The sequence below is a fragment of the Poecilia formosa genome, unplaced genomic scaffold (assembly GCF_000485575.1).
Source record: "Poecilia formosa unplaced genomic scaffold, Poecilia_formosa-5.1.2 Scaffold2, whole genome shotgun sequence".
Taxonomy (NCBI): domain Eukaryota; kingdom Metazoa; phylum Chordata; class Actinopteri; order Cyprinodontiformes; family Poeciliidae; genus Poecilia; species Poecilia formosa.
In genome coordinates this window covers 4,376,786-4,396,263 of record NW_006799941.1, presented here as the reverse complement: position 1 = coordinate 4,396,263, position 19,478 = coordinate 4,376,786, and the positions used below count along the sequence as shown (strand labels likewise).

Genomic DNA, 19,478 nt, shown 5'->3' with positions numbered 1-19,478 from the left:
GGAGGCTCTGGAGGGGGGAAAAGGACGTTAAGCGGAGCCGGTCAGCGCTGCGGCTCAGTAAAGCTAGTTCTACAGCGTCAGCCGACAGATTGAGTCTCCTGCAGCGTCCCAAGCCTCAAACATGGCCGCCTCTTAAAGGTACTATACAGTAGCTTCACTCTTATACAGCCAAAACAAAGTGCGTAAAGGCACTATGAAACAGCTCCTAAACGCGGGAGTCTGAAAGAAAAAAAAATATTATTATAAAGAAAATCCATACATTGCAATGGCTAAAGGACAAACTGTGACTACTACTGTACGTGATCACCATATTTAGTGGCCCCTACTGCGCAATAGATGGAAAATAAAAATAAGCCCCTATCCCCCACCAGCAGCGGATGGTTTTAAAGATTAAACAGTGTCAGTCAAAGGTAAAATTAGACATGATCGGCCCGTCCCAAAGACAGGCTCTGATTTTGACACGAGTAAAGCACACACACACGACAACTGTGATTGGTTGGTGAAGTACTTTTTCTTTAAGAGGTGAGTTTTTTTCTTCTTCTTTTTTTTCCCCCGAGGTCAGAATGGTTCGATTGATCGTAAAAGAGAGTAATACCACACGACATCAACAATGTTCCAGCAGCAACCGAATGCTGATTCAGATTTTACAGCCGGGGCCAGAAAGCCCCGGCACTAGTGCTAGTGCTAGTGTATCAGCACTAGCACTGATAAACTATAATAAACACTTCAAGAAAAGCCTGGTACTCCATCGTGTAATTACAACAACCCTCCCCAGTGGATCTCTTTTGCTTCTTTAAAAAACAAAAACAATAATCTGCTAATTAGAGCTGCACAAAATGAGTCAGAATTCAGCTGCTGCAAATCTAAATCTGGTTTCCTCTTTGTGTTTTTGGCTACAAAAATAAGACCACGTGAAAGTATATCTCATTTTGGCAAGTAGATATAGCGCGTTTTAGGTTAACACTTAATTTTCTTTTCAAATTAAATCCTAAGCATACGGCATGTTTGAAATACTCATCACTTCAGCAGGTAATACTTGACATTTTGAATACTTGTTGAGTTTTTTTCTTTTTCTTCTTCTTATTATTATTATCGTCTATGGTGGTATAGCTGGCTGGAGGGTCCACAGCCTTACGAGAGGCAGATGGTGAGACTCTGAGATGAAGGAGAAGAAGAAGTCCGGCCGTCGGAGGAGGAGGGCGGACAGTCAGCCTCAAATCTCCAGTCTGTGTCTCTCTCTTATCTAGATGAAGGTGGAGAACGTTTGGAGAACATGGGGGTTGTTTTCTCTTTTCTGGGGTGCTTTGACGACAGCTCAGCTTGCAGATGTGGGTCGGTCGGGCTGAGGACACAAACGACCAGCGTCCAAGCCGGACGGCGCCGCACTCGGGGCTTCTGGAGGTCCCGCAATTATCTATGACTAAAACAACATCAGGGCGCAGGTATGGAGGCGAAGAGTCGGGAGGGACGAAGGGTTTTTTTGTTTTTTTTTTTTAAGGGAAGGGAGCAAGGATGAGGAGAATGAAGTTAATGTAACAGAGAGTGATGATGGGGGCTGAGAGCTGGATAAAGCAGCAGCAGCTGAATGAGCAGGAGGGTGTAGAGAGGCGGACGGAAGGAGTGACCTCTTCCACAGTCTGACGTGTTCTCCTGCAAATCGACAGAAAAGATATCACACTTACACATCCCGTTTTATTCCAAAACACTGACTGCAAATGTAAATTATAGCCCCCAATTGTAGCCTGGAGCGTGCGCTTTTTTCATTTTGACCAAATCAGTTGGACTAATCTTCAGAAATTACCTCTCTCTGCCCTCTCTGGCTTCAGATTTGTATCTGAATCTACTTAATCAACATTTCCGTTAATTACTTTCAAGCTGACATTTTTGGAAAGTGTTCAGGGGGAAGCAGAACAAGTCAGGTTTTTAATAATAAATACCTGAAATGCTGAGTGAGCAGCAAAACTCACATAGAAAAGTTGCAGCCAGTTTTACATCAACATTTGCAAAGTCACAGTCACAGGTGATGAGTGTCACCTGTTAGCATCTTTTAAGCCATTGCTGATTTCCTTAACTCCCACAAAGACTGACGAATATTAAACTAAACTATAATCAATGTGGTTATTAAAAACCAGAACTGGGTAGTAAGTAACCAGTTACATTTACTTGAATAACTTTTTGGAAAAAATGTACGTAAAGTCAGAATCTGCTTTAAGTCTATTTCTGTCTATAAAGGGAACAGTTTGACGACGCGACTCTGAGTAAACAGCCGTTTGAAATCAAAATGAAGTGTAAAAAAATTCCTGCAGACTAATTATTTCAGAAAAATACAAAAACACATAGAATACTTGATACCCCAGATGAAGATCTAAAACTTTTAAATAAACATCGTCGACTCCAAGATCAAATTCTTCGCCGTAATGAGGCGTGGAAATTCACTTTTGCTTCTCTTATCGCCCTCGTCTTGTTTATCAGAGGACCTAGAGATGCTATAAACTTTCTCATTTAGGTTCTTTTCTTTCCAGTTTTAAAGGGAGAAATAGAAATATGGATTGCATCACAGTTTTACCCAAAGGAAACAAGAAGTGACGGCGTACAAATCAAAAGTTCCTTGACGCCGATCAATCAATGAAAAGATGCTTTGGAATCATTTTGTTGAGTTTATTGGGTTATTTATTATTTTTAACGTTGGTTTTTTTCACAGATTTCTCTGCAGAGCGCATCCTAAATATCAGGAAAATTGCAGCTTGTATAGCTGAAATATTTAGCTGCAGTGCTACTTGAGGATCGTCATTCATTTTTTTCCATTTAGCTTCTGCAATAAAGCTTTTTCTCTGTGTGTATTAACGTTTATTAAAGTATATTTGGTGTTAGAACTATCAAAATAGACAGTTGTAAATGTTTTAGAGGGGATCTCAAGAATTTGTTGATTTTAACTATTCGGTGCTGAAACTCCATAAATACCTGGGTCCAGTGTTCTCAAATTAAAGGTATCAAATTTGATGTTACTTTTTTACATCACTGCAACACAAAGTGAGCATTAAGGCTTCATGCATAATCCTTACAACAGGAGAAAATAAGGAAACCAAAAAACATCTGTTTTAGTGCTGCAGCTCACAGTGTCATTTTCCTAAGTGATGACAAGTTTATTTAGACATTTTTAACGTGTCCTACATTTCCTTTCCCTCAGGAAACTCTGCATTGTTATGCATAAAATAACTTTGTCTATTCCTCCCAAGAAGATGACGTTAAAACATGTTTTCAAGTTGAATGTGTGATAACAGTCTGACACATGCAGACAAGAAAACATGACATGCAGCTTAAATATAAACGGTGCAAAAAAAGTCAGTTTTATGGGAAAATATTTTAAAGCAGAAAATTAGGTGGTCTGTATTCACACAACAGAACATAAAATAAAATACACTCTACACATGTTAGTGCATGTTATGTACTTCATCTTGCATATCTTTTTACATTTAGGTTGTCAAACTGAGCCTATAATAACAGGATTTTATGGTTGTCTGAAGCCTTTAAAAACAGGTTTTGATGATAAAACAAGGTTGTTGCTTTAATGATTGCTCATATTCTGGAATTTGCGCTCAGTTTTGCAGCTTGCATTATGACACATTTTAGGGGACTATTTTCAGGTGTGGATTAATACACATTTGGGACAATAAAAACGTTTTCACAGCAGGAGACTGCATGCTTTCTTGAGCCAATTTATGCCAGTGTGTTGACAAGTTATTGCATTATTACTTTTTTACAAAGTAATAATGTGAAGCTGCATATCATTACCTTTCTAAAAGAAGTTTTTGCCAAAAGTGATTTATTTATTTTTTGCCTAAAATATTTTGGAAAGAAAGAGAAAGAGGTGGTGATTTTTTAATTATTTTTGACAAAATCACTTTTGGTAAAAATGACTTGTGCCCTTATCTTAGGAAAGTGATGATCTTGAAAATAATGGAATTTTCTATGATTTCCAAATGTGTTATTGTCCGGTTGTTCCTGAACAGGTAAAACTGGCTGACTGAATAAATCTCAGTAGCTGCGGAAATGAATAACATCTAAAACTCTTACAGCTATGTTGCTGTCGAAGCAGGTGGAAGGTCCTTTTCGATACCGTGCAGTCGTTATTTCTTCACACGGATTTTCCTCCTTGACTGATTTATTACTCCATTAAGGAACATCTAAAATATTCTAAGAATTAAAAACCCAACAGCAATGAGGGAGAGGCAGGTTTGTTACTGTGACTGTTGCGGAAAGGATACACTCCTCCTTGTCCTGGGAAAGATCTTCTATCTCGCAGGAGCTGCACGGCAGCTTTTCTGCTACCACAAACAGCAAGTTGGTGTTGTTTATCCTTTTGGCATGAATCAGCCTGCAGAGAAAAAGACAGCTTTGTCAACAACCTCCCTCTGCTTGCTCGCATCTCGCACTCATTTGCTAATGGATCAGCAAGATTTATGAGACAGCCTTACAAGGCTCATTTAGCCAATAATGTGACCATTTCATTTAAAAACAACGCAGGTTTACAGTCTGCAGCGCTTTTCAAGCTGCTTGCTAACCGCGCCTCTGTCTTTCCACATGAGTTGCGTGAAAGGACACGTGCATGACCTGGAACAGTTTCCGCAGTCTTGGAGGATGTTGTAGGAGTTGCTGAGGTTACTGAAGTAGTACTGGGTTTGGATCATCACGCAGCTCCTCTCTTTTGACTCTATTACTTCTGCTTCCACCTCGTCTGCAACATCGGCAGAACAGAGAGAGACACGTTGGTCACCCGAGGTTCTGCACATGTCCGATGATGGTGAATTTAAAGCTCTGCTCACACACACCTGTGACAAACCAGCTGTGATAAGCCAAACCGTATAAAAACTGTTGGAACAAGGACCTGTAGTGACAGGAGATGCAATTAAGAACATGGCAGACCAGTAACAGGTTAGAGGAAAATTATATGGAGTTACATTTTCAGCCTTTTTGTCAAACAAACCCATAAAATACAGCATAGAGAGCTGCAGGCAGACATTAATTCAAGTAGACAGAGCTGGAGGGAAAAGAAGACATTCTGAAACATTTTTCATACAGTTCATTAAAATCGTTTTTAGTTAGCAAAAAGCGCCACTGTTGATTTCCTTATCTCCCAAAAAGACTGACAAATATTAAACTAAACTATAATCAATGCAGTTTCTAAAAACCAGAATTGGATTGTACTGGCAATAGTTACATTTACCCAATTACTTTTACGTTTTGGGAAAAAAAAATACTTTTCAGAGTATTTTTACTACATTGTACTTTTTACTTTTACTTGGGTAACTTTAGTATGAAGTACTGTTCCTCTTACTAGAGTAAAATTTCTGGTTTCTCAGTAACTTCACTGAATTAAGAACAAGTTTGTTTTAATCAAATATTCACCAGAAACAGACACACCCCTGCAGTTTTTGTTAAAGCTTCATAAGTTTTATACTGAAAGAAACTGATTTGGAAATCTGCATGTCACTGTAGTCAAAGCACTTACACAAATTTACAAAAAAATCCACAAATAACTACTTAGTTATGACTAAATGGGATATTTTTTGACATCAGACTAAGATAATAAATGCACTTAGTCATATTTTTAAAGATATTGATATTTGTTGCTGCTAATGCAAACCTTACTTTAACTTTTTGTAGTTTGCAAATATCACCATGCATAGTTCAACATTGAAAAGATAACTCAGTTTTTTTTTATGATGACAAAATAAATGGCCGGTCAGCAGCGATGGCTCGTGTCCATAATCTGAGGCATTTCTAGTATTTTATGTCTCTGCTGCGAATGAAGCAATAACTTAAATATAAACAGGAACAACTGAAGATTCATTCACAGCCATTTTTTTTTTTGTTCTCATCTACAACAGAGCTACAGATTGAGACATTTTTATCAGGCTTCAGCCTGTAAAAAAAGTTTGATGTTCTTTGCTGTTGCTGCTTGTATAAAAGTAATAAGTTAAGTAGCTTAAGTCAGCTCAGGTGTGATGGCAGCTACAACAGGGATTAAATGTCAGCACTAATGGAGCATCATGATTTAGTCATTAAACAAGAAGGATTAGAAGAACATGACTTAAACTTGACCTATGACCCCTTTAAATATGGAAAGGCAGTGTGAAGGCTATAGTGAGCAAAAGAGGTTTTTCTCTTTTCACCCATATTACCAAACTGCTACTGCCACAGGTATTACATCTAAACCAGGAAGTCTTTAAGAGCTTCCTGTGCCTCCATGATCGTTTATTATTTGATGAAGAAAGTTGGTTCTGTTCTGGGGACTAAAGTGAAGCCTGGAAGAACTTCTATGTGAAAGTATTGCTTTTTATGTCTACAGGTCATAATTATTATATTTCAATGCTCAAAAATATATCCTGTGTAGAAAAACCTATTAAAAATATTTTTTTCTTCCTCTCTTGACAATTTATTTGACCAAAGAAATAACTGCAGTAAAAGAAATGCAACGAATCTTTGAAAGCACCAACAATTGTTCTGGCTAACTAGATAGCCAGTCTCCTACTTTGAATCCAGATGCAGCTACTAGCAAAATATGCACATTATTTTCTGCAGTTTACTGAGCCAGAGTGCAAACTGCAAGGAGCGAGGTGCTTCAGATCTTACCATGCAGCAGCTGACGTCCACCATGCCAGGTTAACAAAGTCTGCAATCGTAGGCTGCAGACACAGAGAAAAGAAACTTTTACTCATTTCTTTCTGCTAAACGGGTCAGTATGATTTATTTGCAGCTGCCTCTTACATGTTTATCTTTCTAAAATTACTGCTTATATTTTTGTTTTTGACTTAAAGCAGCATTAATTAAAATGAAGGGAAAAATGCGACTATTTTCTGTGATTTAACGGAGGGAAATTATCACTGAAGATGAATAAAGAAAAATAAGCAACTGCCAGAAGAAACAATTTTTTGTGGGAGAGTTGTTAAGTACTTGCATAATTTTGCTGGGATTTTGGAAAAGGTACTTAGGATCTTGAATACTTTTGGTGGGTCACATAAAAATAACTCAAAAACCTGCAAAGCTTTAGCAAAATGAACTCAGTCTCTTGAAACGCTCTCCAGCATTATGAAAAATCTTTTGCGTAATCTCATTAAAATAACTAGATCCTACTAAACCTTTGAAAAAGTAAGGAAATATCCCAATGAACCTCGGAAGTTTTCTAATTGTTTTTTTGTGGGATGTTGCAAAAATACCTACCAGTGTTGCTAAACTTTGCTGGAATCTTAAAAACCAAACTTGGATCTTGTGAAAGTGCTCAGTATGTTTGGAGTCGTGTTCTTACCACAAACACTCCTCGCCTTGCTGTTCCTGTTTCGCTGTTTTGTACTCGTTCACACACAGACTGATAATCAAACGATTGCTTGCGCTTGTAGAAGGAGTTGTTGTAGAGAGCGTACATCAAGTTTGGGTCAACGACACCAAGAAATTTGCCCACCTGCAAGGATGCAAAGCTCTGCTCAGCACCTGGTGACGATTAGCGTAAATCTGTGATGTCTGAAAAATAAATCTTATATTCAATGAAACCTCGCTCCAGTCGTCCTTCTGATTTGACATGATTAGGAATCCGCCGTCATCAATTAAATAGCACAGGAGATCCTGCAAAAAGACAGACGGCAACAGGAGTTTGGAGATGATTCGGGTGAGAAACAGAGCATTAAAATACATCATTTAAATTTGTACGGCTGGCGTAAAAACTCACATCACTATTGGCTTCACAGTCCATCTCACAACCTCTGTTTGGTCCACACTGTCATGGAGGAAAACACAGTTTGGTTCAAGAATTGAAACGCTCATCAAAATAATTATTTTTCTATTAAATTAACATTTAAAACATAATAATTTATACCGTATTTGAGCCTTGACGGCTGTCTGTGTGGTTGCTGGCAAGAATCTTGAATTTATCGGTCCATGCTTCCAGGTCTAACTTTACTCCAAGAACTGAGAAAAATGCAGTAATTAAATCATTAAAATTTATATTTAATGCATAAAATAACAGAGGAGAAGTTACATACTTCACCTTTATGTTGATATGAACCATTTTCTCATCTGTAATGAGGTTTTCCTGTTTGCTCACCTGCAGGTTTGACCGTCTTCCCTCCTATTGTGATATCCAGAGCCGTGCTGACCAAAATTCCCACTGTGTCGTTTTCTGGGTTCAGCAGATCGGCCCCAGCTGCATGAGACACACACACACACACACACACACACACACACACACACACAAAAACAAGACACATGAAGGGGGGTCGGAGGTTCAAGCTGTGGTTTAGTTACGCAACCAAAGAGGATCATTCACCTGATCGATACGGTGCTGTGAAGATGTAACCCTTGTTGTCAAGGCTACGGCGGTAATAGCTGGCGTTAAACGGCTCTGGGTCTTCCTCCCAGGTTTCTGCAGCTCTAAGATTTAAAAGTAGCAAATATCTGCTGTTCAAGCTCCCTCCTCGACCTTATGTAACATCCTAACTTATCATCCAAAAACAGAACCGAGTGAGAAATGTGAGATCTAAAGAAACAGCTGCAGTCAAGACACACAGCAGTGATGAAATCTGCTCTTACTTGTTTGGAAAGACTCTTGTTATGCCTCCATCTGTTGCAGCGAACACAGCCAGGAAGCCGTATCTAAATGTCAGGATGGAGGAGAAACAAACAGGCAGTACTCAGATCTGCGTCTTCCCCGCTGGTGATGTTGGAGAATAAACGTCCCTCAAAGCGGCTTGGTGCTACTCACGTGTTTAAGTCTTTATTCTTCCACACTTTATCGACCAGCTGCCGGATGATGCCGGTGTCCAGGATCAAGTTGTGAAGGAGCAAACTGTCACCTGGATGAAAATTTACGAAGCACAGAGAGGACGATGGAGTAGTACAGAGACTGAAACAAATTTTATTACTACCTTGCTTTTTGTAGTCAAAGCAACATTAGCTACACGTGTTTCTGTGTATTTAAAAAGGACAAAGTTACTTATTTTGTGAGCTATAAAAATGAAAAGTCCAGCAAATCATTTGTTAACTGCACCCTTCAGAAACGGAGCTGCGTTCGGGGTTTGTCTGTAAAATGCGCAACGCTGAACAATTTCACAACCTTTACTCAAAGATGAATCTGTGATGCATTTGTTAGAGACTATTTTCAGCTGTAGATTAAAACATTTAAAGTGCTGCAGTATTTCTGGCAGCAGGATGGTGGATGTGGGATTTACTCAAAATAAACTCACCAAAAAGGGAAAAAAAACACAAGCAAACGATACTTTATCAGTGGAAAATGAGGAGCAGAACTGCTACAGAATGTAGATTATCTGGGCTACATTTATTTTCTTAATCAGATTAATTTAGAGATTTTTTCCTTCAACATGCAAGGCGCCAGACTGATGTTTTTGCACTGGTTGTTCTGGTCCACCTAACAGAAATACATAATATTTTTGTTATTTCATGTGTATTTTTGACAGTATATAAATCGGAGTGTAAAGATAAGAACATCTTATTTAGGATTTGTATGTGAGTTTAACAAAAAATGGTTAAAACCATATCAGAAAAGTAGGATTGCAGGCTACAAAGATTAGTAGTAGTCATAGTAATTACATTTTTTTGTTTCTGCTTCTCCACAACAGAGTTTTCTGTCTGCATCTGATTGTATATTGTTTGTCTGAAAAAGGTTTGTTTAAAGAAGTAGCGCTTGTGTTGCAGAAAAAATATGAAGTCAGAAGAATTAATTAACTTCCAGATTTGTGTATGTTCAGCGTATTCTGTCTGAATGTGCTATTATATAAGACTGTGGAGGTAAAATCAGTGAAAAGCGACTCCTTTACAAATGTTTTCGGTGTCAATTTTAGTGCTGGGAAAATTACAAAGAGTCCAACAACTGAATCAGTAAAATGAATTTGTTAGATGAAACATACAGCTCTGGAAAAACTTAAGAGATCACTTAAAAATGATCAGTTTCTCTTATTTTAGTTTAAAAAGGTAAATGTCTGAGTAACATGAATATTGTTCTTTTATTCCATGAACTACCGACAACATGTATCTGAAAGTCCAAGCAAAAAGTTTGTATTTATTTGTAGAAAATGAGAAATGGTCAAAATAAGGAAAGAGATGCAGCCCTTTCAGACCTCAAATAAAGCAAAGAAAACAAGTTGATATTAATTTAGACACGACAATATTAATGTTTTAACTCAGGAAGAGTTCAGAAATCAACATTTGGTGGAAAAACCAGGAGGTTTTTAATGGGGTTCGGTGCAGTGGGCTGTTAGTTTTTTACAGAGCTGTATGTGAGGAGTAGATCACAGTCACAAACAAATACAGAACACACATTGCTCAACATTTAAATCTTCTAAAGTCATATTTTATGACATCTTTATGGCTTATTTTGGAGACTTGACACAGGTTTTTCTCAGCTTATCTTTGGAGATGTTCCTTTTAATAAAATATGACCACCTGACTGCTTCAGGCAATAAAACATGTTGTTGTTTTGGTAGTAATCTGCAGCACAGACATGATGACTATGACGCAGCTGCTTCATTGGACAGACAAACCAAAGCATTATGACGACTGCATCCAGCAAAACTGTAACTAATTTAGCATTAGCTGCAGCTAGGGCCGTTATATGTATTTTTGTTTCTAGAAGACATCAAACGTTGGGAAACCAATAAGGAAACGGTTGTTTTTGACAGATTTTTATTTGCTTGTGCAACCAAATTGCTTAAACTCTGGAGTCCAGACTTTTAATAGGAATAAAACTTACACTGCTTGGAGTCTGGCGTCACTTTCTCCATCAGGGCAATGAAGTTGAGCAGGAACTCGGTGTTGTTGTTGGAAAGTTCGAGATCATTGCAGTACTCCCTGAGAAAAAGGCAAAGGACTCAAATGTGGGAAAGTAAAAGAAAACAACAACAAAAAGCAACAATGTCGTCATTGCCATCACCGACTCTCTTAGATGTTTCTCATTGAAAGACACAAAACAGGACGGGGGAAGCATGAGTCCACACTCATGTTGAGTGTTGCTAAAGTGAGTGGCATGCTCAGGTTCACAAAAATACACTTCCACAAAGGACGGGACAGCGAGGCGAAGCATGAGAATAACGAAACTTAGTTTGGACTTTTTTTAAATGTGGGTTTTGGAGGAGAGGTTATGGGAAGTTTGTATTTTATTTTCTCAGGATGGAGAAACAGGAAGAGGTTGAGTCGGGATGAAAAGCCAGTCCGACTGGGAAACACTCCTAAAAGCTTTAAAACAGTTTAAACGACTAGTAATTCAATTATAATGTATCGTTTTAAAATCAGAAGCTAATTTACATAGTAAGCAATCTAACTTTATTGAAAATCACATTATTCTGCCTTAATAATAAAAATAAACTAAAAAAAAAAAAGATTTTCTTGGTGCGTTAATGATACATCCATGAACAGCGAGCATGAATTCGTTTCTTCTCTTAACCACAATTCAGTCTAAGTCAATATATCTTGATTGAACTGCAGGTAAATTGACATAACGGATGAAATAAGACAATTATTTCATTCATACAGGAATAATCAGCAATTATTCCTGTATTGAACTGAACAGGAATAATTACTGATCTGTCCTCCAGTGAAAGAAACATGGAGCTAGAGGGAAATATTTAAAGTTTACTGATGTCTTGTTCTTTTTTTTAGGCTAAATAGCTAACTGCTTTTTTTAATAACTAAAAAGAAAGAAGATACAGTTGGACAAAAATGGTTTCTATTGGGCACTAAATGATCAACAAAATGTATTAATTGTGGTTTAGTCTACAAAACATAGAGTAAAGAAATAATGGTTGATTACTCCCAGCGGTCAGCACAAATACTTTTAAATGTTTCTTAAATTATATTAGATTATCCACACAGTCAGTGTGAGGCAAACTGCACTTGATCATAAAAAATATTGAATTATGCCTGAGTTATTCTAGTTCTCTTTCCCGACAGTAGGGGTCACTGCTGATTTCTCCGGGACACATAAGTTATATCAGCAGAAGAAGAACATCAAACGAATTTTAAACTTCCTTAGCTTTTATTTTTCCTTTAAACAGAATGAATTTTAGTGATTCAAACATTTAAAACTAATGCTGTTTCAATTATTTTTATACCAGATTATTTTACATCACATGATTATTCTGGCCAGATTCACAAACTTTCCAAAAGATCCCACTTCAAAAACTCCAAACTCATCAAAAAAATGTACAAGGATTTTTTTTCAAACAGACAAACACATGCATTTTTTTCCCCCTTTTTGGTGAAACCAAAGACATTTGTGTCATAAAAAATAGTTTTTCCTGAGTAGAATCACAATCTAATCTCTTCAGATTGTGTTTTTGCAATGCAAACATGCAGGATCACACAACAGCACCATGCAAACATCCAACATGTTTTTGTAGTTTCAAGAATTTAAAAACACGGAACAACAGTTGTGACAGTAATCGATGATCCAATTCAAAGGTTATTGGCTCCTCTACATACATAGCAAGAAGACAAGCTGACAAATATAAAAACTACATAAAGCGACTGAAACACGGTGAAAAACTGATGACCATCAACGACAGCAAACATTCATACAAAGGGCTACCTGGGAGCAATGAATACATGTCCTTCAGACTCAAAACTGTTTGGCAGCAGAGATTCAAAATCTGCAACAGAAAGGGGAGATTATCCAGGAAGAGTAGTGGGCAGAGCAGCGGGGAGTAAACTGGGTAAACAGCAGCTGTTCTTCAGAGGTGCAGGGACGCAGAAGGGACTTTACCATAGCAACAGTGAGGTATCATGGGAACACCAGCGTTAGCCAATATGGTGCCTAAAACACAACCTGACTCGATGCATCACCACTTTTTACTTCCACAAGCACTCACATATTCTGTTTGACTTGTTGCTTTGCCAACAAAGACCCTGTTTTTCTTTCTGATTAGGTTTGATTTGAGTCTGATTTTATTTGGGGTTTTTTCGGACGTCTGAGAACTGACTTTACCAGGCGTGATGTGTCAAGAAGCGAGTTCTCAGACAGATTGTGCATAATGAGTGCTTTTAGATCAGGCAGGCATCAACATGGCCAACTATTTGCAGGGGGGGAGGAGGTGGGTGAAGGTCCTAATGGAAGTGGTCACCCCTCAGACCGACGGGGGGAGAGGACTCAGAGAGACACTTAATCGGGGGAAATGCATCACATTGTGAAAGGCATGATGTGGGGCAACTTGGGTTGATCCGTCTGGAACAAAACAGCAGAAAGGAATGCCACTGAACCCTCAGAAGACTCCCATATTTTCTAATCGACTCAAACCAGAAGAGAAATTTAACTTAGACGAAATGGAGTGCCCAGGTAGTTTTCCGCCCACAATGCCATGCACATCCGGGGTCAGGTTTACAGAGGAAGCACTGGGCCGTGCCCCTGGCGGTCTGAGGGGTGAGGAGGGAGGGGGAACAAGCTGATGGAGACGAGGAGTACAGAGGGACAACATTTAGGAGTCAGGTGAGAAACCTGACAGCATGGGGAGACCTGAGAGGCCAGGATGGAGCTCAGCCCTGTGGCGTTAGTCTGCACACTGCACTGTCTCCAGCTAGAGGCAGACAAACTACGGCAGCCAAGCTGTTACAAGTCTATCGAATTTGGTCAAAGTACGTCTGCACCACGGTGTCAGTAGCTGCATCTCCGTTAACAATAAAACTGTGCGCATTGAAATTACGAAAGTTAATTTGCTGAATGGAAACACACCAGTTTTGAAAAACTCAGAAAACGCAAATGTTTTGAAAAAACTGCAAAAGAAACACTTCTTTTTTTTGTTTTCATCGTACGAGTCACGTGATCAACAGCCGGACGTTGCTACTGGTGAAAACGACAAGGAAGACGACAGGAAGTAGTAGAAGGATGACGGTTTGTCTCTTTCTGACAATGTGAGGGTCACAGCATCGCGCAGTTCATAAAACGTTGTGTCATTTTAACATGTTAACACTTCTGTTAAATCATCGACAACAATTTCCCCAAAACACCACAAAAGTAGCTCCAACGCCAGAATAAGACATCAACATCTCCAACGCCATGACTAAATTACGAATACAGTCTGATGTAGCTGTTAAAATCCATTGCTGCTATGATTTTTAATGATAATTGCCTGAATAAACTTATTCTTGTGTGTTTTTAATTTACTTTCTTATCTAGCAGAAACACTGAATTAAAGAAATTGTGTTTTTTTTCTTTGACTTCAGCCGAATAAAGACAAAGATTTGCGCACATTTGTAATGGAAACACAGCTAATGAAACTTTATGACCATAGTCTGAAGTTTTTATTAGAAAATATTGACAATGTTTTACAATTATAGAAATATGTCTGTTTACCTTCCAGGTTAAAAGACTCACACATGCATCACTTTATGTTGGCCTAACTCATAACATTCAAATAAATACACTACAAATTTTAGCTATACTGTGACAAAATGTGGAAAAGTTCAAGAACTATGCATAATTTTGCAAAGCAGTAAATAAATGTGATTGTGCAGATTTGGCACTAAAAAAAAGTGATATTTAAGTCTAATACCTGAACGCTAGTGTAAAATGAACTAGTTACACTGTAGAGAGAAGATGAAAAGAAAGAGACTGGAGTTAATTAGAGGGGAAAATAGAGAGATTATGGTGAGGTGAAAGAAACAGAGGCAGAGAAGGGACAGCTTCTCTGAAACTGACCGCAAAAGAAAAGGGGATTGATGTGGGAGCGGGGACAGAAGACAAATTTAAACAGAAAACATAAACGTCTATCATCCGTGGGTGCTGTTGCTTTGCTTCTCCCCCAAAATATATATCTATATATATATATTTAAGGTTCCTGGAGCAGCAGATATGTGAGAAAGAGAGTGAGGTTGAGGACCGGAGGAGTCATTGTGGGATCTGAGCTGCAGCAAGAGGGTCAAGAGGAGAAGGGATTAACGAAGGAAGAGAGGAGGGGAAAAGGAAGAAAGAAAGGTTGGAAGGGCTGAAGGCATGGTTGGCAGGGACAAAGGCAAGCAGGCTGGGACAGGTGAGGAGAGGGAGGGTGAGGACAAGGGGTGAGGTAAGGAGGAGGAAGCGGTAGGGATTAGGAAGTAAAGGTAGGGAATGTGGACCGATATGGAGTATACTTGCCCTTGATGTATGAGACTGTGTGGATCCATCAGAGAAGGAGTGAGCAAGAAAAGAAACAGAGGATCGGGTAGGAAGGGGAAGGGGGGATCACAGACAATATTTTATTCAATAACTGTTTGAATAAAAATATTGTTTTCTTGAAAGAAAAAAAACCAATTCAAGTCAAACCAGACAACAGAGAAAAATAAATGAAGAACAAACATTCTTTCTGCAAGACCAAACAAAGAAAAACAAAGACATCCTGGGCAAGGAAAGCCAGGAAAGGAAATGCACTTAACACAAACCGTGAGAAATAACCATGGCAGAACCAAAGAGAAAAAAATAATATTAAAAAAAAAAACACCAGGAAAAGAGAGGAGAATCAGGGTCTGGACAAAGAAAGAATGAAAGACACAAAATGTGTCCCAAATCAGACCCAGAAAAAAAACAAACTCCCACAGTTGAAAAGCCATTATTCCAGGCCATGTGGGAGTTTAACAATCGAATGATTCCAAAGCTGATCTCACACCGTCCAACAGAAGAGGAAATAAATTCCCACATGACAGAAAAAAAAAAAGAAAAATCATAAAACTCATCATAAGGAGTGAAAAGCATGCATTTTTTCACAGCTTTCTGGTCAGAAACATCCAATAATTTAAAACACAGACGCTTCAGAATCATTACTATGGTGGAGAAGAGGCGAGAGCGTTTGGTAAAACAAAAAATAATAGCACAAAGGTCACCATTATTTTCACCTGAGGAGTACAGTAAAACCACAGCTTTCACCTTTCTGTCTGTTCAGTTATTTTTTTCTTCAGCCAGTGTGAAGAAAAAACATCACCATTTTACAGCACAGCATGAAGACAGGAGGGAGCGGGGGGAGCGGAGGAGGAGGAGGAGTCGAGGGACTCGGGAACCGTATGATCCTGCCTATCAGAGAGCATAGAGAAGGGGGAGAGGGAGGCTGAGGGGCCGGGGCAGACCGATCCCCTCGGAAACTCCATATGATGATGTTGGAAACCCGCGAAAAATGACTGAATTCGAGTGAGAGGTCACATCAGAGAGAGAGAGAGAGAGCAGAGAAAAGAGGAGGAGGACAGACAGACGGGAGGAGGACGCCGGGTCTGACCCAAAGTACTTACACTGCACCTGGAGGATCTGGTCACTTAGGTTGGCCTTGACATGGTTCTCACTATATGTGGGCAGTACCAACCCTAGACTGAGTTGGGGAAGATAAGGAACAACGTAAGCAGACATAAACCTTCAGCTCTGGACACATGAAGAGGCCGCTGCACTGAAAACCTCCTGGTGTTTCCACCAAATGTTGGTTTCTGAACCGAGTTAAAACATCAGTGTTGTTGTTTCTAAATCAACTTGTTTTCTTTGCATTATCTGAGGTCTGAAAGCGTTGCATCTTGTCATTTTGACCATTTCTCATTTTCTGCTAATAAAAACAACATTTTGAGTGTAATTTCAGAGACATCTTGTCAGAAGTTCATATAATAAAAGAACAATGTTCATTTTACTCAAACACAATAGCTATAAAGAGTAAAATCAGAGAAAATGATCATTTTAAATGGTCTCTTAATTTTTCCAGAGCTGTATTTCACATTTTTGAAGTTTATTTAACGCTCCATGAATACACCTTCATTCTACGTTCAACAATAATAATAATTGGGGTGCACCGATTGCAGTTTTCTGCCAAATCGTCGACTATTGATCTTTAAAAAGCCTGATCTGCCGGTTCCGATTTTAACCAATACCATTTTTTTTGTCTGAAATTTTGCTAAATATAGCACGAAAGTCACTAAGTTGGTAACAGTGGGGAGAATATTGTCCGCTGAAAACATGCAGAAATGACCTGGAGGGTCAGTCTATCAGTGAAACCTCTGTCACTGCAGAGCAGAAAAGGTCAGTGGCTTATCTTTTGATATACATACGTATATCTTTTGATATACATATGTATATGTAGATATTGGGGTGAGGTAGATGAGATCAGCTTCACGTTTAAGAATCGGCAGATCACCAATCTCCTAAATTGGCTGGCCGATAAATTTGTGCACCCTTAATTATTAATGACGCTAACAATGCTGTGTAATAACAACATAATACATCAAGACAGTTTCTCATATTTATTGTAAACCATTTCCTTATGCTAAAGTTTGAATAGCTTAATGTTTGGACATTACTTTAATGGCACAGTCAGACTCTTCTACAGTTGCAAACCACAGACTGAAATGCAAAAACTTCTTCTCCTGGTTCTGATCTTACAAGCTTTTAATTTGCATTTCCCTCTGGGATGATGACGTCCCTTCTTCTTTTGAAAATATTTTTTGAATATTTCATTTTTAAATAAGATGCACACTGTTTGTAAATTCACAATTTCAGTAATAATTTAGAGCTTATAAATACTTGAGTTGTGTGATCCAGGTAGCCAACCTTATTGATAATTCAGCAAAGAATGTGCAGAGCTTTCTGTTTATTTAATAAAAAAAATACTCGTTGATATTTTATTTTGTATATGCATATTTCATAGAAAAGATGCTTTAGGAACATTCCTGCGATGCATGTGGATGTTTTAATCGAAAAACATCACTCAGTTGTGCAGAGCTTTAGATGTTCTCCGTCTTTGATTTGCTGTAATTTCCTAAAAGCACGAAAGCCTTTCTCTCTTTGTGCGACAGCAGCATTTGATGTGCCACATTTTCAAACAGACCTTATAATCCACTGAATGTGCCATGATTTCCTTTTTTATATAAAAGCAAATCTAATTTAGCGCATCTGTGCAGTGACAACCTTGCAGACCCCCTGTGATCTCCAACAACCCCATTAGTGATTTCTAAGGATGGGAGTAGTGTAAGCGCTTCGAGTTTCACTTCACATTAGCTAATTTTCCCCAAATGAAAATGAAGCTAACTGGGTCCTCGTCAAACTGTTCGTAAACCCGGATGTTTTGATATAAACTAACCTTTTCCTTTTTCATTTAATCTATTTTAAGAGACACAAAATCATCATCAATAAGGCCAACTTGCAAACTGAAGGAGGAGAATAATAAGATCCAGACTAATGGTTCAGCCTTTGTTGCATCAGCCTTGCATTTGCACATTCAAGAGAAACAAGGTACTCATCCCCCCAATGCATAAAGCTCATTTATCCCTCTGCATCATCAATAAGCTTTGAGAAACTACAACTGAATAGCCAAAGATTAATGATGGCTTATCTCTGGCCCCGGTTCTCACGATTGAATACTTTTCAAACCTAAACTCATTTTTAAACTAAACATGAAATGTTCAAAAGGTTCACTGATCCTTTTCTGGTCTTTGTGTGACTCTATTTTACTTTGAAATGTGGATTAATTAGGAGATGCATGAAACTCAAGCTTTCCAACAAAGAGTTTTATGCATCTTTGCACTTTAAAACACAGCATTTAAATGAAGCTCACACATCTGTAAGCATTTCTAGTTGACTATTGATTTATACAGCAAGAAAATATATATAAATAGGCTTAACATTTTAGTTTGTCTTTCTTGTAAATAATTGTCTTTGCCATAAATTGAATTAAGAAGTTTTATAAATCATAGTTAAAAATATTAAGGTGATACAAAACACACACACTGCTTGCATTTGGCTTTAAAGGCAGAATCAGGAAAGAAAAACACAGTTAACAACTAATGTATGGTTTATTTATAAAGTGGTGGAAAAAAAAAATAAAAAGGTGAATTCATTTGACTTGGTTGTTGATCTTAAGGCAGAATAATATTTTCCCTTTAGGATTCTTTTGAAGGTTTTTATTTCAACACATTTTTCTTATTTTTTACTGAAGCTAACAACAAATTCAATTTCAAAATTCAGTTCTAGTAATTTTTCGAAAATCAACAGGTGATTGATAACTATGTCCATTTGTGAAGAGTCTTAATTTCTCAGATTTTTGTTCAAATAAAATATTCTGGAAGAAATCCAGAATATTTTACTCAATGTGTGCAAACCAAAGACTTTTGAATAGCAGCAACCCTTTGTCCTGATGCACTTTGACCAAATTCATGTGAGGACTTACAGAGTTAGTGTGTGTATATATATATATATATAAAAAAAAAAAAAAATTCCCTTCTCACCCTCCGCGGGGGGTCTCTTTCATCCTCTGAGCTCGGGTCCTCTACCAGAGGCCTGGGAGCTTGAGGGTTCTGCGCAGTATCTTGGCTGTGCCTAGAACTGCACATTTCTGGACTGAGGTGTCTGATTTTGTTCCTGGGATCTGTTTGAGCCACTGCTCCAGTTTGGGGGTGACTGCCCCGAGGGCGGGCCCCGATGACCACAGGCACCACTGTGGTCTTCACAGTGATAACCCAAAAACAGTTTTGGGTTATCTAAA

General features: G+C 38.3%; 1 protein-coding gene across 8 annotated transcripts in view; it reads right to left on the bottom strand.

Moving 5' to 3' along the window:
* Positions 1–798: 798 nt before the first annotated feature.
* The window catches only part of cacna2d2a (calcium channel, voltage-dependent, alpha 2/delta subunit 2a), a 234,507-nt gene continuing 215,827 nt past the window's right edge, over positions 799–19,478 (bottom strand). For 5 of the 8 annotated variants that reach the window (XM_016670882.1, XM_016670865.1, XM_016670866.1 and 2 more), the window contains 18 exons: positions 16,252–16,328; positions 15,131–15,145; positions 12,593–12,653; positions 10,760–10,857; positions 8,756–8,846; positions 8,584–8,646; positions 8,321–8,424; positions 8,099–8,197; positions 7,871–7,962; positions 7,724–7,771; positions 7,549–7,620; positions 7,307–7,459; positions 6,634–6,686; positions 4,830–4,885; positions 4,612–4,735; positions 4,266–4,375; positions 4,075–4,157; positions 799–1,650 (listed from right to left, as the gene is read on the bottom strand). In XM_016670882.1, coding sequence (XP_016526368.1) covers positions 1,528–1,650; positions 4,075–4,157; positions 4,266–4,375; positions 4,612–4,735; positions 4,830–4,885; positions 6,634–6,686; positions 7,307–7,459; positions 7,549–7,620; positions 7,724–7,771; positions 7,871–7,962; positions 8,099–8,197; positions 8,321–8,424; positions 8,584–8,646; positions 8,756–8,846; positions 10,760–10,857; positions 12,593–12,653; positions 15,131–15,145; positions 16,252–16,328 — 1,522 coding nt within the window. In that variant the 3' untranslated portion in view covers positions 799–1,527. The remainder of the gene's footprint in view (positions 1,651–4,074; positions 4,158–4,265; positions 4,376–4,611; positions 4,736–4,829; positions 4,886–6,633; positions 6,687–7,306; positions 7,460–7,548; positions 7,621–7,723; positions 7,772–7,870; positions 7,963–8,098; positions 8,198–8,320; positions 8,425–8,583; positions 8,647–8,755; positions 8,847–10,759; positions 10,858–12,592; positions 12,654–15,130; positions 15,146–16,251; positions 16,329–19,478) is intronic. The other 3 variants (XM_007550468.2, XM_007550476.2, XM_007550484.2) reach the window with 1 other exon arrangement.